The following is a 24,281-nucleotide window of genomic DNA, read 5'->3' as shown; positions in this document are numbered from 1 at the left end:
CAAAAGAAGACCACTACCATGTATTTTGCAGTTAAGTAGTGAATATTCTCTTTATTCAGAAGAATACATTTTTAACAGAATGCCATGCACCAGTAAATCAGTACAGTGAGGAGTTATAGGGAGGGGTAAGGGAAACAGCTTGACCTAGTAGGCTTGCCACTCCAAGACTCCTCTTGGCCCAACTCAGGTGTTTAGAGGTCAAGAAACAGTAAATGCTGCTGAATTCCAGGGTAATCAAGTTGTATTTCCAGGTCTCTGCAGGTAAAAAGAAACAGGAGAGGAAAGCTCTTGTAAGGGGGAGGTTAATTATATCGGGACTGTCAGTTCCATTGAGCCTCCCTGAGAGGCAGATGAAGGAGAATTGGTGGTGGTGTCTGGTTCTCCTTCTTGGTTACACTCTTCAAGGACTATGGTCTGGTCTCTTCCATCTGTCTCAGAGCCCCTGTGTAAAGAAAAAAAAATAGAAAAATAATGGGGGCAGGTCCTGTAAACAGATTGTAGGGTGGAGCTCAGATACAAGAAAAGTAACTTGGTCATGGATTTTCCGGCAGCACTCCATTTCTGGAATTGAGCTGAGATGAGTATTTACCTAGTGCGAAGTCGAGGCCACTTCTTCCACTCTACAGCTAGCACTATCCCCAAGGCTACCACAACCACCACAATCAGGGTACTTCGGACAATGTTACCCACAGTGCACTCTTGAGCAACAGGCCCTGTGGTGTATAAATAAATAGATTCAGAGCTTAGCATATCAATGTTCCTTTTCATTTTATGTTGTCCTCTCGATCTTACCTCCTCAGAGTCACCATGCAAGTCATGTACTGAGCTGTCAAAGGAATGATCAGTGGGAGTGCATATGCTGAGCCACTCAGACCTCCTTTCTGGCAGGGAGGGAGGCCTTATATGAATCTATGCAGTAGCTCTGCGTGCACCTGAAATCCTACCTTCTCCTCATCTTTAAAAGAGCTATGATATATTTGAGAGCTCCAACTCCATATACTTCCTGGTCTCCTGAGTTGACCTATCTCTGTAGCAGATGTCCTTGAGGTCCCGGGAGCATCATGACAGGAACTTTCATGGAGGGATTATCCACTCACCTGCTGCTCCAACCAGCTCCAGAGCATCACTGGGCTCTGACCAGATGTCAGGGTAGGCCTGCAGACGGTAGCTGCAGCTGTAGTTTCCAATGCCTTTCCCTTCCACATTGTTGATGACAAAGTCTCCATCCTCTGAGAACTGTTGGGGTGCTTCTTCTCCATCATGTTCCAGCATAAATTCAACTCCTGGTAGGGGTCCTCGGCACTGAAGGGTGATGTCCTTCCCTAGTTTGAACACAGTGCTGGGCCAGGCTGACAGAGAGGGTTTAGGGGGCTTATCTGCAACCAAAACAAGAACACAGAGTTAAAAAGAAGTGGCCCTGAACCCAGCCATCTCTTGTATCTAACATTCTTAACCTTTAAAAGGCCAAAAACTACAAAATCCAAATGTTTACTGGGTTTCAGAACCTTACCGGTCACCCAGATCTCTAGAGAGTTGCTGTGATTTGAAGCCGCAAGAGGAGCAGAATCCAGATAATAAACACAACTGTAGACACCAGAATCTTGATCCCTCACCACTGGCATCCAGAAGTCAGCTCGGTACCCACTTGGCCTCTGCTTCTCTAAGGGCTGTTGAGTCCCCTCCTTCAAAAGGACAAATGTTGAATCTGGCAGTTCCCCTTGACATTGAAGAGTCATGTTTTCTCCAGGGGCTACCATCGGACCAGGTTGAACTAACAGGCTGGGCTTAGGAAGTAAACCTGCAAGAAATTAACTGCTGGTCAGAGAGAAGCCATTATAGAGTCCAATCCTCCATGACCTCCTTTAGGACCACTCAATCCGATCCTCTCTCCACTAGAATATCCACACCACAGTCTCATCCCCTTACCCGTGACTATGAGTTCCAGAGTGTTGCTAGGCTGTATCTTGATAGGGCTGATCCAGTCAGGGTGGTAACAGCAGCTATAACGACCTATGCTAGCACCAGATATATTGGTGATAAGGAATGCTCCTTCATTGCTGGTGGACCCCCAAAGCTGCATTGATGTGGCTTCTCCTTCTTTGTGCAAAATGTACCCAACTCCACGGACTGGTCCTTGGCACCAGAGAGTAACATTCTGTCCCATAGTAACCACAGAACTAGGCTCAGCAGACAACCATGGTCTGGGGAATGTGTCTAGAGAGAGAACAATGATGAATACGTTGTAAGTCCACAACTTTACCATCCCTATACCATGCTAATTGCTTTTCCTTGAATCTCCTGCACAGTTTGGCAGGATTCCTGGCCTTCTAGAAGAGACTAACCCCCTAGTCCCTACCCCAATTGACCCTATCCCAACCCCTTGTTTTGTCTATCCTTACCAGTTACCCAGATCATAAGGGGCATACTACGGTATGAGCCCCTGTTTGACATGGCTGTCTCAAAGTAGATACAGCTGTAGTTCCCAGAGTCCTCTGCTCCAACAGTGTGGAGAAGGAAGTCAACTGAAGTCCCCGAAGCACTCTGGAACTGTAAGGGGGCATGGGTACCCTCCTGTAATAGGGCAAACCTCATGCCCTGGAAAATTCCTTGGCAGCGCAGTGTCACATTCTTCCCAGGAAGCACCACAGGGCCTGGCTGTGCCAGGAGAGTGGGTTGGGGGTAGAATTCTAAAAGGAAAAAGATCATAATATAAGACTGCTCTCCACATTTTACAAATAGCTTTTACAATATTGTTATAAGAGATGATATATGTTTATTGTAGAAAATGTAATCAAAAGCTAATGAAGAAAACATAATTTTACCCGCTCAAATATAACTATTTTCCCACTTATATTTTAACACATGACTATGTCCTTGAAGCTGAGGCTATTTCTGTAGCTGAGACCCCACTGTACTCAGAGTTGGAAGTGTCTGATAGGTTTATAATGTAAGCACTTTCCTATGAGGTTAAACACCCTTTGGAACGATCATTTGTAATGCCTGTCTAACATGTACCCGACATTTCAAGGTTTTCTCCTATTCTCTGAGGGCCATCCAGCCCACCAATCCCTGACAGCTGAGTTCAGGAAAAAGCAGACATTGAACTCAAAGCTCAAGGCCAAGCCTAAAAGGACTATCTCAGAATGCAGGCTACTTGAGCTTGGTTCTTGGATTGGCCACTGCTATCTATCTCACTTCTTTCTTCAGAGGAGAATTTCTGGCCTCCCCCACTCCTTTGTCTTTTCTCCTTGTGATGACAGCATGAGCAGCTGTCCACCGTGGACAGTTCAGTATGTGCTGAGCACTATCCCAAGAACGTTCCCTGTGTCCTTTAGAGAAGATATTTCTTCCTCTCCCGCTGGCAGCCCCTCCAATCACTCTCCTGGGGTCAATACTACTTCCACAAAGACTTCCCCCCTCCCTAACCTGTCACAATGAGTTCCACAGGATCGCTGGGCTCAGACCAGATGGAAAAGTCATAATAACGGCAACTATAGTTTCCTCCATCACCAATGCCCACTGAAATGATCAGAAAGTGAGCTGCACTAGATCCTGGGGGTCCCCAGACTGGGTCACTGGATGCAATTTCATTATCATCCTTGTAAAGAATAAAGCTCATGTGTTCATGGGAGGTGGAGCAATTGAAAGTCACTCGGGCCCCAGGAGTCACCACAGGACTGGCCCATGTCTTGAAGAAAGGCTTGGGGTACAGTTCTAGAAGAGAAAAATGAAACATGGCAAAACCAAATCAAGAAAACGGGAAACAAATAGAGTAAGTGCTGGTTTGGGGAAGCTGTTCACTGTATGCATTTTCATGAACAGATGCATTGATGTTTTGTTTTTTGTTTTTACAGGCATCCCTCATCCAGTCCCTCTTTGCCTCTAGAGGAATCTGAATCCTCACTGTCACTGGAACAGGCAAGGGAGGCTCTTGAAGGGGCAAACTTTCCTTGGGACTTGATTAGTCAGTTTTCTGAGCCTCAGTTTGCCCATCTGGATAAAAGAAGGGAAGAGTACCTACTTCACCTCTCTTCAAGATTTCCTCTAAAGCTAAATGAGGCAATCAATGGTAAAATAATCAGAAAAATTAAATCACCCTCCACAAACCCAAGCTATTAATAACAATTATGGCTATTAATATCATGCAGCCAGAGGCCCTGGCACTCCCAGCGCCACGCCTGCCTGGCTCTAAGATTGGACACAGGCTCCTAGTACCAGCAGCAAAGTTTGTGGTGGAGATAGCAGTGTCCCACGGACACTTTCCGCCCCCCCCCACACACACACCCTTTTCACTTCTACCTTTTATGACAAGCTCCAGGGGCTCACTGGGCTCAGACCACTTGAAGGGCTGCATTTCGGTATGTGTTCGGCAGCTGTAATTGCCCTCCTCTTTATCCCCCATTCTTTGAATTGTAAAGATGGCTTCTCTCCCAACAGCCCCAAGTTGCTGGACAGGTTCCTGCTCTCCCATCTTAAACAGAGCAAACCCCAAACCTTCCAGCCATCCTTTGCATCTGATCTGCAGTTCCTGGCCCCGGATTGGGAGGGAAGCCGAAATGACAGGTTTAGGAAGGATGTCTAGAAAACAAAAATAGGATGGCAGGGGAATCAAAAGTTTGGAAGTGCCCAAGATGGGACATTCAGAATTACTTTCTGTACAAACAACGAAATGCATCCTGGCTAGTTGGTCTCCTCTCACTTTCTTCCTCACCCTTCCCCCCTACTCTCCCAGCAGCACAGAGGTCCCAGGGGCACTGGGGGTCATTCTGGAAAGATCCTCCGCCTTCTCTTACCTGTTCCTACCAGTTCAAGTGCTTCACTAGGCTCCGACACAGCCATCTCCTCCCATGAGTGGCAATGGTAACTCCCGGTATGGCTGTGGGTCAGGGCGCCAAGGGGGAAGGCAGCCCGGACCTCCTCCGAGGCCGGGCGAGTTGCAATCCACCCGGTCCCGTCCTTCAGCAACACAAACTCCTTAGTTGAGCCAGAAGGGCTTCTGCACCAGAGGGTTAAGTTCGTCCACGGGGCCAGAGGGAAGTTCGTCTCTGCCCACAGTTCAGGCTTAGGAGTTGGCATGATTATTTCTAGAAACAGCAGAGTTAATGAAGCCATCCTCCTCGTATTCCCCCTCCCTTCTTTCTTTTCTCTTGAAGCCCCTACCCAGACCCCCCTTCCCTCTCCTTTCAATCAAAATCTTTTCTTTCCTATCTTGCTTCTTTCTGCTGGGGAAAGGGGAAGCTGATGTCTCAGCCGAGCCTCACAAAAATGCAGGAGCCTAAAGGAGATTTTTTACAGGCAGAAAGATAGAGTTGGACGCTAAATTTTGCCAGTAGCTTTAACAAGTACCCATTGCCGGCTGTCCTTCCCTCCCAACCAGTCACTCCCTGGGCACTGACACTGACACTCTGTAGTTATTTCGGATCTCCAGAGAGGAATGTCCCAGTCTGGAGCAGGGAAAAACTCACCAATCTCTTCTGCCAGTGCCCCATTGCACAGTCCTGCGAAAGAAACCCTTGTCAGGCTCTGTCCCTCCTCACCAAGACTGCCTCCCAGCCTGCTGCCAGACCCCCTGGCCCAACACTTTGTACTCACCACAGCATAGAAGGGCCATGAGTATGAAGAGCATGGCGACCCCTTGAGCTGTTCCCAACAACCAGGCTTCTCTAGGGAGACCAGAAAAGAGATGAGAGGAGTTGCTGGGATTAGGGGGAGGGAGGAGAGAAGGGGGCGGCAATTTATGTCATTGGCTTATTCGCTACCCAATAGGGACTGGGTATGGCCAGGATAATTGGATATGATCTATTCTGACACTGATGACTTTTCCTTTTGAGGGCCTATCCACCTACAAATCCCTTGCACTTTCATGACCTGCATGCCCCTTCATCCCTGCCCCTCTCCAGTTTTTTTTTTTTTTTTTTTGTCAGCTTCCCATGGCCTGTGATTAGGTTGTTGCTGTCAGAAGGGGAAATGCTTTTGTATCTCCAGTTCTCAAAACCCCTGGAACTCTGCAACTCTGGGTGGTTGTGTGTGTGGGGGTGTGGAAAAAGCAACCTTGAGTGTTTCTCAGTCATCAAGTTTAAGTTTGGAAGCAGTTGTTCCTATGGCAGGATTGGTCTTCAGACTGACCTGCCTCACCTGCCTTTGTTATGGAAGGGTTGCCTAGGCAGCCTTGATGAATTACTAGAAGACTGCTTGTCAGTTGTCAGTGCCAAGCTAAGCCTGTCAGAGAGTGGGATCTCTCTCCCACTACCTAGATTTTGACTACAAATGTGTAGCATTGTCTTTGGGCTCTGCCTCCTGTAAAATTAGGAGGTATGAAGCCAAAATTCAAGCGGCAGTTTCTCCTTAGGAAACAGTGAGCATTCTCAGCCTTTTCCTGGTCAGGAAAAAAAAAACCTTTTCAAGCTGCTGGCTATGAAATATGGATTCCTCTCTTATTCTTTGATGCAATGGTCTTGGAGTAGTGTGAGACACACGAAATTACATCCTTTCAATCCCTCAAGGAGGTTAGCCTAAAGCATATGAAACGTAGGGAAGAACCTATAGAATTATAAAATTTGATCTCACTGAAACTGTTTGAAAACTCCAAGGGTGTTTTTTTTCTTTTTTGTCTTGTTTTGTTTTCCAGAAAACATAGGTGGCTCTCCACTTGTTGCCCTGGCACTCTATCCCTCAATCTCACCCGCAAACACAGATACTCATAGTCACAGTGATCATCCATTGTGTATTAAATTTCTCAGACACACAAAGGCGTATATACCCTTGTATACCCAGAAGCAAAGGGTAGAGGGAAGTGGGCAAAAAATCAGGTGGTAAGGCCTCTACCGGTTAAGATCTGTCATTTCTCTCTGGAATAGCCTTAGAAACCCATGGCAATTATGGAAGAGAGATCAATAATCCAAAGGCCACTGAAGAACCAAATGGCAGGAGGATCTTTTGGGCTGTTTTCAGGCCAGAGGAAAGAGTCCAATCCTCAGGCTCCATCTGTTGTCTTATCAAATGCTTATCCAGGTTAAAACTGTATTCTAAGGATACTCTGCTAGAGTAAGAGAAAAAGCTTGTTTCTAAGGAACGTAGAATTGGCCAAGATATACACTCTAGTCCTTGAATGTGGTGGGGGGGGGAGTTTAAAGTGGAAGAGAATGAGATGGGAATTAGATAACCTGGAAGACAGAAGAGCAAAGATTCTTACAAGAGAACATGTTTGCATCATATCAATGGGGAAGACATCTTGAGATTTGGGGACTGTAGGAGGTCTAGAAATCAAGAGACTTGCTTTGGACTATTTCTGGAGCCTCTGGAAACTATACTTTACTCCTCTTCTGACTTGGGAAATGACCCCTCTGGGAGGTGAAAGAGAAACACATGGGATGAGGATGTCTTGATCTGTATGTCTAGAGGCTGAAGAGAAGCCTAGAGTGTGTCCCTGTGACTTCCTGCAAGTGGACAGTGGTCCATTCTGGAGACTAGGAAAGCACACAATCAGCTAGCTTGGTAAACAATAGGCAGGGAGAAGACTGTTACCTGAATCTAAATCTCCGACACTTCCACCGGATCCACAGCACTAGCGACAGCAAGGAAACAAGCTGTACAAATAAGGACATCCTGAATGCTTCATTCAGAATGGAGTTCCAGGTGAGCAGGCCTGTGACCAGAGAAGACCAGAAACAAAAGCCTTGATGGGGATTTATCTGACCAGACAGCTAAATTCACGGTGGAGGGAGGGGAGCTGGTTCCTGAGAAAGCTTCTATTTTGAAGCTTGAGGTAGATGTGCTCTTCTTTTTCATGGGGCCTCCCAAATATTCTGCTCACTGCTTTGAATTATTGTAGAACACCCAAGGGAAGTGTGCCTAGACAAATGGGTCCTGACTTCCAATCCCTCACTCCCCTTCCCGTATATATCTGGGCACTAGTTTAGGATATCAGGATATGGAAGGATATTCCTATGAGAAATTATCATCTCACCTGCTGGCCCCACCAACTTCAGAGTTTCACTGCGATGTGACCTGATGTTTGGGTGTTCCTCAATACGATAGCTGCAACTGTAGGTCCCTGTTCCTTGACCTTCAATGTTAGTGATGATGAAGTCTCCATCTACTGATAATTTTTGGAATGTTGTTGTTTCTTCCCATTCCAAAGAAAATTCAAGTACTGGATGAGATACTCGGCACTGAAGGGTGATGGTCTTTCCTACTTTGAACACGGAACTGGGCCAAGCTGAAAGGGAGGGTTTGGGGGGCTTATCTGAAACCAATCCAGAGACCACAGTTAGAAGTGACATTGAGCTCAGCACCCTCTCTCCTGCCAGATGTTTTTGAGCTCTCCATTTGGGCTTCTCTTTCTTTTCACTTACATTTGATCAGTGACATCAAGCCTTGTGTGTTTAGAGTTCTTCCCCCTCTCCTGGTTCTCTAAAGACTACTGGTTCCTACTTTCAATCAGGAAGACCTCATACCTGTAAGATCTCCCTGACTTGAAGGAAAATAATTTTTTCATGAGTCACAATGGATCATGCTGATAGGTAAGGCTTAAGGTGAATCTTGGGAGAGAAGATCCCTGAAGGATATAAAAAGTCCTATACCACCCTCCTAGTGATTTTTTTTTGTGCTCATAGCTTTAGGAAAGTACAAGAGCCACTAGGAACCCCTTAGAGCATGGCAATAGCAATAGAAGCAAACAGATGACAATAACATTAAGGCCAGTTGGGATCACTTGCCTACAACCATCAGCTCCACAGTGTTGTGTGTTGCCATCTTAATGGATGTGTTCCAGGTAAGAAAATACTGGCAGCTATAGATGCCAGCATCTTTGTAGGTCACATTCTTGAGGAAGAATGATTTGTTGCCAGTGTTGCTGGTGGCATCCAGAAATTGAAGGGGTCTTTCTTCTCCCTTCTTGTAGAGTGCAAGCCCCACTCCATCCATTGGTCCTCGACATCTCAGGCTTACATTTTGACCCATTTGAACCACGGGACTGGGCTGAACTAGTAGCCAGGTCTTGGGGAAAGCGTCTAGGACAAGACCCAAAATACAAATAGCCAATGGTAGAACTTTCTCCTCTTTCCAATACTTAGGGCTATTTTCCTCCTCTGTCTTCCAGTTTGTACTTTGCAAATCCCCCATTAAGTTGAACAAATTCTGAAACTTCCCCCCACTATTAGCCCTGGCCAACTGACTAGGTCCAAGTGGGGAGAGGGAATAAGAGGAAGCTCTGTGAGCTATTCCACAGCATATCCCTGTCTTACCAGTCACCCAGACTTTCAGGATATCACTAAGCAGTGAGCCTCTGTATGATGCATCATAGTAAAAACAGAGATAGTGCCCTGTATCCTCGATCTTCAGAGACCGGAAGTAGAAATATGCCTCATTTTTTACTGGCTTCTTGTAAAAAGATTTCTTCACGTCTTCCAACCTCATTAAAGTAAATGTCATTCCATATATTGGCCCTTGGCACCTGAGACTTAGGCTTTCTCCAGGGGCCAGGATGGGCCCAGGATGGGCTGTCAGAGTTGGTTTGGGGTAGAGACCTAGAAAGGGAAGAGACCCTTAAGTTACAGTTTGGCCAATTCTTCCCTAGTCTATTTTTATTCTCCTAGTTTATTCAGACAAAAGTGGTAATTGGAACGTAACCTTCCCTCCTTCTCTTTCCTTAGGTTTATGCCTCCTTGTGTATGTAATCAAGGGTAAGTTCACTTGTAGTCTTTCCCTCTCATCTGACTCTATTAGAGCCACTGTAAGCTCAGCCAGGTATAGGTACTTGCCCCACGGGACTGTCGAAATTCATAATACCCTGCATCTTTTGCTCTCTGAAATGACAAGTATAGTTCTTCCTAGACAGAAAACCCACACCTCTAAAATGTCTTTGATTCCATCTGTAGAGCAAAACTTCCACTGAAATATTAATGAGAACATCTGAACAGGTTAATATCACCTTAAAACCGTTCTTCCAACACTCAAAACATGAGGCTGGAGGAGGCCAATGGGGAGATTTGGGGCAATAACTCAGTAAGCCAATGAGATCTGGTAATGAGACTCACCCTCATTTCCAGGGGTTGCATTACTAAGGGGGCTGTACTATTAGACTTTGGCTGTACATGACTCCATCTTATCCCTCACTTAAATCCCAAGTGCACCAATTCATCCACCATGGAAGGATTAGCCCTGCCATATACTTGTGGAAACTTTATGGATGTGTCATGAATCATGCTGGTCTAGGGGTATTGAGTATAAATAATGCTAAGTCCCTGCCAGCAAAATACTAATAGACAGGCAGGGAATACTGGTGAATACTAATTACAGAAGTATGTATTAGTGGGATCCATGTTGGAAGGGTATGTGTACAACAAGCATCCATATACATCAATTAAACCATCCTTTGTACCTTGATCCTCAAGAAAAAGCTATATTAATAAAATTATTATCTTTCATTTATTGAGAACTTATATGCCAGGCACTGTACATGTTATTTAGGCAAACCCTCACAACAACCCTGTGAGGTAGGCATTATTCTTATACTAATTTTGCAGATCATGAAATTGAAGCACAGAGTGGCATTATACAATAGATTGGACAGATACTGTTATCCTGTGTTAGAATGGAGAAAACCAAAGCACAGAGAAATGACATGACTTGCTCAACACCACACCGGGAAGCATTGCCACAGCTGGAACTAGAAATCCGGGTACTTCTGTAGCATCACTATTGCTTGCTGTGGGAATTACATAAATGTAGACAATTCCATCTGGAATCATCCGGGATCTGAGATAGAGGAGTTGAAGCTGTAGTGTGTGACTAGTATTTGGACCTTTGGAGGAGCTGCCTTTTGTGTTTGTAGCTTGGTGCTGCCTTTACTGGCTCTATTGATATGGAACAAAGTAATCTTTCAAGCCATTTCTAAAATATAAACTATCACTTTTTTGTCATTTGTTTATTTTTCATCAATGAAAATAGTGATTCATTCTATTTCACACACTTAAATATAATCATTACAAATACGCTTAAACTTTTAAGGAATCAATTTTAAGACTTACTGGCAATGCCTGGCACATATTAGGTGCTCAATAAATATTGAGTGAGTGAGTGAATGAATGATAATCTACAAGTAAAGAACAATAAACCTGTGATAAGATCAAGCTACTGAATATCTGACTAGGCTCACAAACAGGCCAAAGGGTTACCTGCCTTAAAGTACATGTGATTCTAATTTGGAGCTCAGGAAAATGTTGAATGACTATGTCAACTTTGCAGGGCCTAGAAATTGGCTGAGGCAAGTAATATCAAAAACTTTTGCTCAACCAGCCATGACCCCAGGAATAATAATTGCCAGATGCCAGCAGCCACGGCCACACCCACCTGCCACCACCAGCTTCAGGGGGTTGCTGGGCTCTGACCACAGACTGGGGAGCATCTGTATATGAGTGCGGCAGATATACACCCCTTCATTCTCAGGTGCCAAGTTGTCAATGGAGAATATGGCCATTGTCCCAGTTGGGACTTGGTAATCTACAGGCTCTGTGCTTCCCTCTTTAAACAGCATAAATACCAAATCCTGAAGCCATCCATGGCAAAGGATGTTAACACTGCATCCAGGAAGAGGGGGGGTCTCTGCCTGGATCCAGAAGATGGGTTTAGGAAGTTGGCCTGTAAAGGAAGAATGAACTGATATGAGTTAGAGCAAGGAGAGTGCTGCCTTGACTACAGGACAGGGGACTTTGGCCTTAGATGAGCCTTCCCGGAACTCTTCTTTGCCCCAGCCTTCAAGAGCTGCATCCTCTACATGCATTGCCTGATATAATGTAAGCACTTGGATGCTACCCGTCGAGCACATACATGCATGCATTTCAGGTAACTTCAACTTCTCTGGGATGGTGATTTTGAGTTCTAAGAGTGGGAAGATATGCTTGAGTATCTAGCTTGGTCGTCTCACCTGGAGCTTCTAACTCTAAAATTCTGCTGGGCTTCGACCAGCCTTTCTCCTTCCAGTAGCAGCACCGATAAAGACCTGTATTGGACTCAGTAAGGGCACCTATGAAGAATGAAACTTGGAAGGTCTTGTAAGAAGGACGGATCCAGGTCATCTGTGTATTATCCTTAAGCAGCAGGAACTTACTGGATACCCGAGAGGGGCTTCTGCACCAAAGTGTGATGTTCTCCCAAGGGGCATGTGGGTAGTTGGATTCTATCCAAAGCTCTGGTTGAGACTCCACTGCTGTTATTCCCCAAAATCACAAAGATACCAGCAGTCAGTCCTCTCCCTCCCACAAAGTGCCCCACAGCATGCCTTAAAATTGTCTCTAACCCACCCAGATGTTGACTTTTGCCTTCCTGTGGGAGTGAGAGAGTCTGCTCATGTAAGGATTGAGGACAGAGATGCTAGGACATTTGTTCAAGGAATCCTAACGAACAGGGGAATAAGCTGCCTTCTAAAGAGAGATAAAACCCTTCACAGTTCTTGGGAAAGCAAGCCATGATGGAAGAGGCTCTGATTCCCAAGCAGCTCAACCTGGCTTAGTTATCTCACGGCCATGCAGACAGGCCAGTTCCTTAGAATCTCAAGCAGGAAGGCACTTACCCATTGAGGTCATACCCAGACTGAGCCCTGGAAAGAGAAAATGGTAAAGGAGATACTCTGCTTTCCATGTTGCCCTCCAACCTCAATAATCTCCCCCGCCTACCTAAGGAGCCTGCTCATAAGAGCTTCTCTTAAAAAGGCCACTTGCTTCTCACCCCTTCCTTGTACTTACAAATGCAACAGAGCAATAGAGTGAAGGTCCGAAGCATCATGGCCCCCTGCTCTGGCCTGTCCAGGGCTGTTGGGCCTCTGGTGCAGGATGCGTACACGGAGTCTTGAAGGCTTTACGTCTTAAAAGAGAGGGGAATCTAAAAGAAGAAATTTTCTTGCTCAGGGACTGGTTCTGCTCTTTCAAGCTGAGATGAGATCACTGCATTACTCTTGGCAACCTCACATTCTACTGGTTCCCAGGAACCTAGCTTGTTAATAGGGCCACTTGTTGCTTTCCTCGCCTTGATTCCTTTCTTCACTTCCCTATCTTTCCACTCAAGATCTTTTCCTGGGATCCAAGACATTATTTTTGTTGAAATGTTTATTTGTCCCTGAGATTTCAAACGCACAGAAGATGACCTTAAACAAGCCTGAAGAAACCCTACTGAGTGGGGAAAGTGGACCATACTAAGACTTGCCTTTTACGATCCTTTAATCAGATGTGTGTGCAAGTGTGCACGCACACACACTCGAGCACACACACACACACACACACACACACACACACACACACACACACACAGCTGAGTCATCCAACAGCATAGTAAAGAAGAAATTACTGTTGTTCCCATTCTGTTGCAGAGGCAAATGGAATTTAGAAAGGATACATAATTTGCTGAAAGTCAAAATATTAAACAAAAATTACAGTTCATGTTTAACTCCAAGTCTGATACTCAACTGTCCAGAGGCAGCACCTGCCCTGACCCCATCTTTGTCTTCCAAAATCTCCCCCATTTCATCCCAAAGATTGCTCCTTCTAAGGAGCGTTTCTCATGCACTCTTGTCGATTAACCCCATGCTTAATACCCTATTTTGTGTAGGTGCTGGTTAATCCAGCTACCATCAAGGTAGTTAATAAAGGAATAAATTATCCCTCTTTAGAACTTGCCCTTAGCTTCTAAGCAGCTTTGTTCACTACCTCTGAAGAGAATGGGATTGTGTGAATTTTAAGGAACATAGCAAAGATATTTGAGTTCTGAGAGTCTTCTCATTTTCCCAGAAGTCACTACCAACCACATGTACTCCATATACATGAGGTGGAGCTTTTCCCCTCTCTCTGCAAAGTAACCTTTTGCCAAGGGAAGGTGTATCCTCACAGCACCACCTCAGGTGAATTCCCCTCCAAGAAATCTCTACTCATAGGATGAACTCCTGCCTGACCTCCGCTGTTTGACCTTAGCTGAGTGGAGTGAGGTATAGTCAGCTACCACAAGAGAGAAAGAGACTGACTTTGTTTCTCTAAACTTCCCCATACACTGAGCCTCTAATATGCTCTAGCACTAACAGTGAACAAAATGGAGGAGCGCAAAGATACATTTTCAAAACACCTGGGCGGGAGACAACAAACTGACACTGAAAAATCAAGAAGAGCTGGGCCCTGTTTTTCATTTATTTGTATTGAAGGAGGCTTACTTTTCCAGCCTGAATTTTTCTTCTGTTAAGTGGGGAAATAATATGTACCTAGCATTGTTGTTTTGGATTACAGAAAACCTGTGTACAGTGCCAGGCATGCTGTGTACATTTCATGTAAACAGGTGTATTCTGTCTCATTTTTCAAAGAAGGATATACATTTGGCATAGGGCTGTAAGGAGACTCTTCCTATCTCAATGGCTAGAACCTCTTGTCCCCAGTTTTCTCAGTGCCAGGCCAAAGCTTGGATACCACCCTGTTGCACTGTTTCCCCTTGGGGCACTGGGCCAGAATCTAGTGGGGGAAGCTAGGTTCTCTGCCAAGGGGAGTGTTCAACCTGGGATTGCACCCAGGAAATGCCATCTGAGGATCTAGCCTTACCACATGGACATCAGGGTCTTGTCTCTTGGTAACTGGAGTGAGTCAGAAAATCTGAATTTCTCAGCATGGCTGCTCACTCCTCAATCATTTGGAGATTTTAAAAAAAAAAGGTACCTTATCAATTCAGCCACGATGATGATTTTTATGCCCCAGGAACTTGGGAACAACCCTGAGGTTCAAAATTGGCCACGCCCATTTTGTCCTTTCACCCCACCCCCAACTTAGGCAGTCGAGGTTGTTTTTTTAACAGTCCCCCTACACTCTACCCCAAGCACTTTCCCAACCATTAGGCAGCGCCGCAGTGCTTTCGAGGGTGCTATATCCATAATATCTAATGGCTAGCCCCCTTCATAGCTTTAAGGGCTCCAGAAATCAAAGGGGCTGGGCACCGCAGGGTGCCGATACAAGCTTTGCTTAAGGTTTGGAGGGAAGACTGAGAAAGCAAAGAGGAGATATCCATATTGCCCACAGGTTCTCATCGAGGCGGGGCTGGAATCGGGGGAGAGAAGGAGAAAGGCAGGGGATGAAAGGGTGGGGGAAAGACTGGGGAGCAGTTTGATTTTCGGCAATTAATCACAGCAGGGGGGCTCTTTCGGGGTTTTATTTAGGATTTTGTGGCCAGTAATTAATCTTCAGCCACTGGACTATGCGCTCATTTCCAGGTACTTACGGTAGTTGAAGGCCCGCTCCGAGGCTGGAGATTCTCCAGAGAGCTCCTTCAGATGCAGCAAACTGCCCGGCATGGGAAGAGCTGTCTAAGGACTGCCTCTCGGCCCCGAGCCCCGCCTCCTTCTCTCCCCAACCCGCCCGCCATCCCGCCCCAGCCTCCTTCCCTCCCTCGCTAGGCTCCCCAACCCACCTACAGCAACTCTGCCTAGCACCTGCAGTCCTCTGACGACCAGGATTGGAAAGCCCCTCCCAGCTCCCCGCCTCTCTGCCTACTCCCTGCAGAGGTTGCCTGAGCCAGAGCCGGAGTCAGGCCCCTGCCCCCTGCCTGTCGCTCAGAGCTTCATCTGGTCACCTTATCCTGGAGGGGAGAGGGCCAGCTCTCCCAAGACAGCTGAAGCTGTAGATCCACCTCACCAGCTCCCTGGTGCTTTTAAAGCGATCTCCGGGCTTTCTCTGTTCCTTAAATGCATTCATAAATGTCTACACAATAGTTGAAACGCCTACTGTGTGCACTTTTGGCCCTGGTCCTGGCCATTTCTAACCTTCACAGGAATCAGTAATATTACTGATGTGGAAACTGGTCTTTCAAAGGGTTAGTAACTTGGGCAGTCTTCAAAGTCCAGTTTGAGCTAAAAGCCCAGCTTTAAACAAATGCACTTTAAGATTTCAGTTCAGGTTCTACATTTAATAGCTGCGTGAGTGACCCCAAGCAAGTGAGTTAAATTCTCTGAGGGCCACTTCCACTGTATTTTAAATAAAATAGAAGAGCCTACTTTTCAGGGCTCTAATGGGTAACTCAAGTAAATCTCTAGGTGACACATACCTGGCACACACTAAGTTCTCAACAAGTGCTATCTGTGCCCACTACCGCTTCTACTACTGTTGGTACTCTGCACAGCCCTCCTTAACTGCCTTAGGGCCCTATGGTTTTTGAGGATATAGAGCAGTGTTTTGAAATTTTTATTGACTACAAATGATTTTTCAAATTTTATTTTGTGGGTGAATGAATGTGTGAGAGACAGAAATAGAGAGCTACCATGGCATGGCACTTGTCACAGAACATGTGTGGAGGCTGGAGCATTCCAGGGGTCTGTTTGTAACTTCCAAATGGTTGAAGCAGGGTCTCTCTTTTTGTTTCCTTCACAGTACAGCTTACTCCAGACCATTTGGCATTCACGTTTTTTTTGGGGGGGGGGGTGATTGTCGTATTCCCACCTCTCATCTCACTGTAGGAGTACTGGGATTACAAACTTATACCACTCATACAGGTTTTAATATGGGTTCTGGGAACTGTAGTCAAGTCATTAGACTTATACAGAAAGAAATCTTACCCATTGAGCCAGCCATGTGGCCTCCTGAAGGAATTTTTAAAAAATGATAATGTATGGCAAGACATTAACTATGGCTGTTGACATATAATATGTAATGAGATTAAAGTATGGCAGCCAATGGGCTCACTAAATAATTGATAAAAAAATAGCCAAAGTTTCCTTCATGCGCATATTCCCTGCGTAAAATATCTCAGATGATCTAATGGAAATCAGTTTAAGTCAAAAAGAAACTATGAGAAAAACAGACACTGCTTTTTTAAATGAAGCCATTTGAATATCATAGCTTTGTGCAGCAGGTGATGACAGTTGCTGGCTCCTGGCATTCTTAGATCCTACTTGGCATTTCAAACTGCATATTGTTGTGGAATGATTAGCCATATAAATACAAATATGTATTTCTAGACATATTATTTAATGTCTCTGAGCATCATTTTTCTTATTCGAAAGATGGAGATAATAATTGAACTTACTACTACCATACAAGATTTTGTGCAGGATTGAATACCCACCCCTGTCAACCCATACCTAGGTATAGGGACATAGCAAACAACCTTTAATTCGACATGTGCTTGCCAAGTATGCCTTGGTGGCAAGCGTTGTTCTGGTCTCTGAAGATCCAGAGACAGGTTTTTCTTAAGGAGTCTGTAGTTTAAGTATAACTCAGGGAGTGAGTAAGAAGTGACAGAGGAGTGCTGAGAATCTGAGTGCATTGCAGCTGAGAAGAGCAGCAAGTCAGGCATACTAGTGGTGCTCTGAGAAGTGCAAGTAGGTTGCTGTTACTTTGTGCCTCAACTAGGGCATTTTTTTCAGGGAAGACAAAGAGCAAGGGTTTTGAACAGTTGAAGAGACAAAATTGAACAAATAATGTGCTGTTTGGAGCATGGTAATGATCATTACTATCTGTGAGACTGGAAGCACCATGTCAATATTTTTTGGAGACCATTATCCTTGACTGGCTTGGATCTCACTGCGTAGACTATTTTGGCCTGGAACTCACAGGAATCTGAGACCTTCTGTCTCCAAAGTGCTGAAATTAAAAGCCTGAGCCAACCACACCCAGTGCTACCATATACATTTTCAAATACTATGATAGCACCAGGCACTGAGTGTTTCAGTTTTAACTCATTTAATTCCCACAAGGAATTAACCCCATTTTGGAAACTGAAAACACAGATATTAGGCAAACAGGCTAAAGTTCAGTACCAGAGGTAAAATTCAAATCAAGGCAGACTGTATACTGAGTTCCATATTCTCAACCAATACCTTTTGTTACTTCTGCGTCAAACAACTAGAGCGACAAAAACAACCTGGAACATTTAAAAAAAATCCACAGGTGGGAAATTTTGCTGCAACTTATAAAATCACCAATCAAATCCACTGTTAATGTGGGAAGAAGGCAACGTGCTGTTCCCCAGCTCTCTGCAAGTTCCTGGGCAGAAGCTTGTACTCTTGGACCAGCATACTGAATCTAGAGCCCAGAATCACCCCATCTGGCTGTGGAAGCCTGAGAAGATCTGGAGTTGCATGGATGAGAGAGTACCACTCATTCTAGCCTTTTGCTCCGGGACACTATGGAGTCTTGAAAACGCTTATTATTCAGGCTTCATAGAAGCCCCTCATTCAGACCATGGTTGGCAATTGAGATGCCAGAAACTCCGTATCTAGGCTACCTTGTAGGTTTTGAACCATGCAGCATGCAGAAAGAAAAGCATTCTCTGGCCGACCTCCCTGAAGAAACCTCAAGTGGCCCAGTATTACAAAGCTAGCAGCAGAAGCCAGCAGGGTCTGAGGGGTGGGAGGGTAGGGTTCCAGCAAGATGGAGCTATCTTAACATTGACTCTGCTGGGCATTTTCCGGCAGGAATTGAATCTATGGCTTTGTGGCTGTGAAACTCTCTCTCTCTCTCTCTCTCTCTCTCTCTCTCTCTCTCTCTCTCTCTCTCTCTCTCTCTCTCTCTCTCTCTCCTGTGTGTGTGTGTGTGTGTGTGTGTGTGTGTGTGTGTGTGTGTGTGTCCCTTTTTTCTTCTTTCCCTCCTGTTTCTCTTTTCCCAAGAAGCTCAGCAATTTTTTCTCCTGTTTTATTACTCTGGAATTAGCAGTTGTTAAATGACTCTTTCAGGGATTATTTTGGATTTCAGGGATTATTTTGAGACGGACTAATCTGGTGGCTAATGTCTGGGCACTGTCTTGCTCTCTTCATTACTTAGATCTGGTAGGCTGGTATGGGAGTTCCCAGCCAGTTTTTCTTCTCAGATGTGGTGAATTTTTGACCCATACTCCTCACTTCCAGACCTTGAGCACTAGGACTAGAAGAGAGGTCTGTTTGCAAAAACTTCAGAGTCCTTTCTTAGGAGTTCCTAGGGATTTCAAGGTACCTGCAAAACACCAGACTGCATTGAGCACATCTTAAGTATGTTAAAGTAGGAAGTATAATGTATGGAGGCAGATTTGAAAGATCTTGTTTCTGAGCTACAGAGGCCGAGTGGTAGACCAAAGAGAAGAGACTTTTTCGCACATTGGTACTGAGGGATCCACAAGAATCTCTAGATGATCTTTAAGAAGCAAAAAGTAATCACAAAGAGCCATAGGCTGGCTTTGCAGAGATTCTGTATGATCAAGTTTTGGATAAGGTGATGGTTTCTTTTTGTTGTTGTCTTTTTTTTTTTTTTAACAAATTGCTCTTTTATTTACTGTCCCCAAAGGAGAGATACATAGGGCAAAATACCTCTTCCCAGGGATACACTTAAGCTTCCCAACACTCCAAACTCCAAATGTGCCCATCTTATCTCAACCCTGCACTCAGTGGCATGGTAGTGATGCCTTTAAATATGTCATACTCAGAGGATTTTAAACATGGAAGATGCAAGTACTGCATACCAGAGGAGAGACCCCATCGCATCCCATGCCACCCCACTCCATCCCACCCTGAGAATGTTCTTTAAATATTTACTACAAAAAAATCAGCTTCTTCCAAGTTTATGTTTTAGGACAGTGAATTCCACTCTCAAAAAAAGAACTTTTCATCCCTCCCCCTCTAATGCTGATATTTTTACACACTTCAGGAAAGTTATGAGCATTGTGCTTCCCTCTCCCTGTTTCATTTCATTGTGAGGTGAGCCATCTGAAGAATGTGGAAGATTAATGGGATTCCCTCATATTCAAAGGTTGAAAATATATTTTAGCCACCACGCTCCTGAACCCTCAGACAGTCAGAGCTATCATCATTTATGTGGTGGAGAAGGAGTGTAGTGTAGATGAGACCATCATCCGGGAATTTCAGAACATCAAGGGCACCTAATCAGAAAGGGTAGCCTCCAACAGTAAGGCTGGAGGAGGAGTTAAGCTTTGCAGTTGCAGAGAGTGAGCTACAGAAGGATGTTGGGGTGAACTAACAGAGCTCAGGTTTCAACATATCCTTTGCCAAATATTTCCATTATTAATGGTAAAGTTTAAGGCACAGAGGAAGCTGTAACTGAGGATGTTTCCAGGACTGTGCAAGAAACCTTATAAACTAAATAAAATACAAGCAATGACCCTGAACTGAAACTTGTCTAATCCAAGACCCCATTGCAAGCCATGTGGCATTAGTTCAGACCACTGGGTAGTGCATACCATGCTCCAAACTGAAGGTTTCGGAGTAAATAAAATGACAATAAATGAAAGCAATTTGTTCAAAGGGTGCACACAACAAATGATATTTGGCTGTGCTCCAGTATAACGGGGCCACAAGGTTCTGCGTGATCCACTTACCATTCCCCACAACATAACCTCCTGGCATCATCCAATGCCTTTCTGTGTGTTTGAGGAACAGTGTACATCTGAATCTGAGTAATCAGGCTTGATGCAAAGATAGAAACAAACTGCAGGAAGATTTTAAGGCTGGGCTGGAAGTGTTTTCATAGCTGACTTTTCCTGGCCTAGATCCAGAAGACAAAGAGCCCCCACCCCACTGTGGAAAGCCAGACAGAAAGGGTTTTGGAAGAAGTTTACATATGACTCAGGCACAATGCTTAGGAATGCATGACTGGGCTTTTATATTTACTTATAGTCACTTGTCCAAAGTATAGAAGTCAACAATTAAGTTCTTTTATCCCATTTATTATATGATTAATAAATTCTGTAATTGAAGCTAAATGGAAATGTCAAAATTGTAAGAGTAACACAAATTAACAATTTAAAAATGATTCAATATCCAGTTTTCCCCCAGAAAATGATCATTTTCCTCTTTCTTCCTCTTATTCTTCCTCCTTCTCTCTCCCCCTCTTCTTTCCTCTCAGGCATTACTGCGTTGTCCAGCCTGGTCTTGAACTCAAGATCTTCAGACTTGGCATCCTAAGTGCTATGATTATATGTATTTGTCACCATGCCAGTCTCAAATGTGAGGAAATTTTGCAAAATATTTGTAGACAGAAGTTTCTGTCGCACCCAGTCTTGCAACCACTTAGTCCCAAATAAACACAGAGAGGCTTATATTAGTTACAAACTGTTTGACCGATGGCTCAGGCTTCTTATTGGATAGCCCTTTATTAATTATTAACCCATTTCTATGAATCTATGTATCTCCATGTGGTCTTGGCTTACCAGAGAATGTCAGAGCGCTTTCCCAGTAGCTACTTGGTGTCTCTCCCATGACTTACTCTCGTGTTCCTCTTCCCAGCATTCTCCTAGTCTGGTCGCCCCACCTATACTTCCTGCCTGGCTATATACTGCCTGTCCATTGGTTGAAACAGCTTTATTCATCAATCAATAAGAGAAACATATATTCACAGCATACAGAAGGAAATCCCCCTTCGATATTCATATTATTTTGACAGAACATAAGAAAAGTCTTCCTGTAAAACAAATCTGTGAATTTTACATACTAAATGGAATTTAAATTGACAATAAATTTATTTTTTATCTAGTCTATAACATTTTAATGTCTCATGTCACTCACCCTAAATATCACTATATCTTTCTATATTCACTTGTTGTTTTATCATTTTCTATCCCTTCATATGTTTTCATTTTTTTCTGTTCCTATGCAATGTATTACCTATACATGTATACACATCTGTGCACACATATGTGCATTGATATAGGTACAAATACAAAACAATAACCACTCACTGCAATTGAGTGAAATGTAAAATTTGTGAATGTAGATATTGTACATTTTTACATTATTTCTCCCAATCACCTTAACTAAAATGTAATTAATCATAATAATATCTAAAATCTATTAAAATGTGTGGCTTCATGGGCAGATTTATTCACTTAGCTCCTTGGGCTTGAGTTGCTTTCAGAAAAATCAGTTGTTTGATTTTTTTACTGAAAAAAATGCCTTCAAGTAACCTTGACTATGGCAGACATTCTGACATCAAATTGTACAGTTGGCTGGGCTGGAGGGTTCATTTGGAGTTTCATATCTAAAACTTTGGCTGGAGAATTTTCTCCAACTCATCACATCTCTCACCATTCCTACAATATAGTCAGCTGTGGCCCCTACCATTTTCTTGTTAAAAATCCCTTCTTTACTTCTGAACAAGATACTGAGGATTTCTGTTCCTTTTAATTTGGACAGTTGCAAGACTTGGTTTGAGATGTATGAGTTAAGATTGTGTTTAATTTGGGAAATTTGGGAACGATTTTTTTGCATTTTCATTTTAAAACTGATCCTCAATTTTGTCCTCATCTGTAAAATGTATCTCATTGGTTCTATTTTAATCAGTTTTTCTCTCAGGGTAACTCATTCATTCATCGGTGTCTTACAGTATTTTTTGATGAACTTCCCTGTTTGCTTTTGAAAATGTCCACTGGCCATAGGGTGATAAATCAGTTCCTAAATACTAAATCTTCCTCTGAATTCTGTCTGTTGCTTCTCTGTGGAAACTATAGCTCTGGGACACTCTGAGTCTGATATCACTTCTTGGCATCACAATGCTCACTCCTATACTTGTTTACAACATTCCATTTTAAACTTAGATTGTTTGAGTTTTATTTCTTTTCCTATTGTAGCTTAGGCTTCTATGGCTTGAAGCTTAGCAATTTGGTTTTGCACCTATCTGTGCCTTCAGTCTTCCCCAGGAGAAGCTCAAGTGTTGAGGGCTTTCAATTGAAATGCAAGATCCATTTTAAGCTGCAACCCTAAGACATCTATAGAAAATAAAGATTTAATCAACTTCTATGTTTCTTCAAATAGCATCAGGGTCAGAACTTCACAACTTTACATGGAAGATTAAAAAAATAGGTAAAAAAGTAAAAAAAATTAGTTTACACAAAAATATAAGTACACTAAATAGCTGAATGTGCAAATACAATAATAGAGAAAAACATTATAGTCATACAAATAAATAGACATAAAACAAATCAGCATATAAACTGAGCCTTATATATTCACAATACTCAGCTTTTGCTTGACTAAAATACACAGAATTATTCAATGAAACAACTAAGAGCATTAGAATTATAGATAGTGAGCTGAGCTCACCCAAATGTTCCAGCATTTGTTGAAAGGGATTTTGACTTTGTGTCAGAGGGTTTGAATTTCAGCCCTGGCAGAACTGCTTACTAACTGTGCAATCGTGTGACATTTGGCAAGCAACGGAAAGTTATTTGAGTCTCCATCTCATCATCAGTGAAATGAGTATTCAATAACTGTGAGCTAAGTCTGAATATAGAACTCTGTTTGCTACAACTCAATCATGCTATATATATTTCTTTACTGTGGTATCTGGCATTTCTTTTGGTGAAGGGTGTAAGCAGGATAATGATAGAAAGGGTAAAACCTAAGTTGATCTCCAATGGACACCTATACAAACTCAAGTCTCACAGCATGATCTTTCTGAGAAAAAAATTCAGCTTGATCACACTCACATATTGTAGAAAGATGGGTAAATAAATGCAGTGTTCAAAATTATGAGCCAAAGACTGGGAATGTGGCTTAGTGGAACAATGTGCGCTCAGCAGGTATGAGGCCCCGATACAGTCAAACAGGACAACAGAAGTAGCAAAGTGCTCCAGTGAGAGATTTCTCCACATTCATTGCTAAGGAGAATAGAATGCATGGTAAGTTTGACAAACAGTTTCAAACAAGACACAATGGAAGCATAAAGGAGAAGCATTTATTTCTGATTGACAGCACTGAAGACAACAATTCATTCTTCCTCCAGATTCAAGTATCCCTATCACTGGCCATAAGAAAGGGATCTATAAGTTCCCTGCTTTAAAACATCTTCCTCCCCTTTTGATGTCTCTTGGAATTCTACCATATGATTTACGTCTTTAGAAAGTATGGTGGCATGTGGTATACGAAGAGAGTGCCTGGAAATGAGAGTGAGGATACAGGCTAAAGCCAGGCAGGGCATTAAGGAATATGTGTTTCATATGCATTTATTTTAAGTAAAATTTCAAACTTCCGCCAAATTGAAGAGCCAGGTCATAATCTAGATCCGTGAGCAGGGTTTCTAACCAAGCAGAAAATGTTCTTCTCCAGCTTCTAATACTGGTCCTGACGTTAGTTATGCTATCCTAGTCACAGATCCTTAGGGACAGGGCTCAGAGGCCACTTTCTAAGCTGACAATCCACCTGTCCCTCTAATTCAAGCTGCTCATAGTTCAGGTTTCTGTTTCAAAGGAAAACAAAAACTGGAGATGGAGCAGTTTACACTTTGGCTTTCACATAACTAAACACTCATGTGCGAAAATTTTGGTCCATTGTAGACCTCTGG

At 43.6% G+C, this 24,281-nt stretch overlaps 1 protein-coding gene across 5 annotated transcripts; it reads right to left on the bottom strand.

The window, feature by feature from the left end:
• Positions 1-253: 253 nt before the first annotated feature.
• Positions 254-12,801, bottom strand: Igsf1 (immunoglobulin superfamily member 1). 5 transcript variants are annotated; one of them, XM_035450249.1, is made up of 19 exons: positions 12,744-12,801; positions 12,572-12,598; positions 11,927-12,208; positions 11,353-11,640; positions 9,246-9,527; positions 8,718-9,011; positions 7,967-8,245; positions 7,525-7,645; positions 5,589-5,663; positions 5,466-5,512; positions 4,794-5,084; positions 4,300-4,578; positions 3,427-3,714; positions 2,400-2,687; positions 1,927-2,214; positions 1,511-1,798; positions 1,098-1,376; positions 590-713; positions 254-442 (listed from the first exon to the last, which is right to left on the bottom strand). In XM_035450249.1, exons 1-19 carry the CDS (start codon positions 12,781-12,783, stop codon positions 307-309), a joined length of 3,996 nt encoding a protein of 1,331 aa, XP_035306140.1. In that variant the 5' UTR covers positions 12,784-12,801; the 3' UTR covers positions 254-306. The 5 variants fall into 5 exon arrangements, with proteins under 5 accessions (XP_035306140.1, XP_035306141.1, XP_035306138.1 ...); XM_035450250.1 differs by having other exon boundaries at positions 5,466-5,498; positions 5,593-5,663; XM_035450247.1 differs by having other exon boundaries at positions 5,466-5,498; positions 5,593-5,663; positions 7,525-7,675; positions 7,967-8,218; positions 12,744-12,783.
• Positions 12,802-24,281: the final 11,480 nt, after the last annotated feature.

The sequence above is a fragment of the Cricetulus griseus genome, chromosome X, assembly GCF_003668045.3.
Source record: "Cricetulus griseus strain 17A/GY chromosome X, alternate assembly CriGri-PICRH-1.0, whole genome shotgun sequence".
NCBI lineage: Eukaryota > Metazoa > Chordata > Mammalia > Rodentia > Cricetidae > Cricetulus > Cricetulus griseus.
This window is presented reverse-complemented; position numbering and strand designations above follow the sequence as displayed.

Excerpts from the sequence above, each read along its gene's own strand:
- Igsf1 (XM_035450249.1), bottom strand. The coding sequence starts at position 12,783 with ATGATGCTTCGGACCTTCACTCTATTGCTCTGTTGCATTT. Across the intron at positions 12,209-12,571 it reads TCTGGGTATGACCTCAATGG|CAGTGGAGTCTCAACCAGAG; the intron begins GTAAGTGCCTTC and ends GGGGAATAACAG. Across the intron at positions 2,688-3,426 it reads TGTGGAACTCATTGTGACAG|AATTCTACCCCCAACCCACT; the intron begins GTTAGGGAGGGG and ends TTTTCCTTTTAG.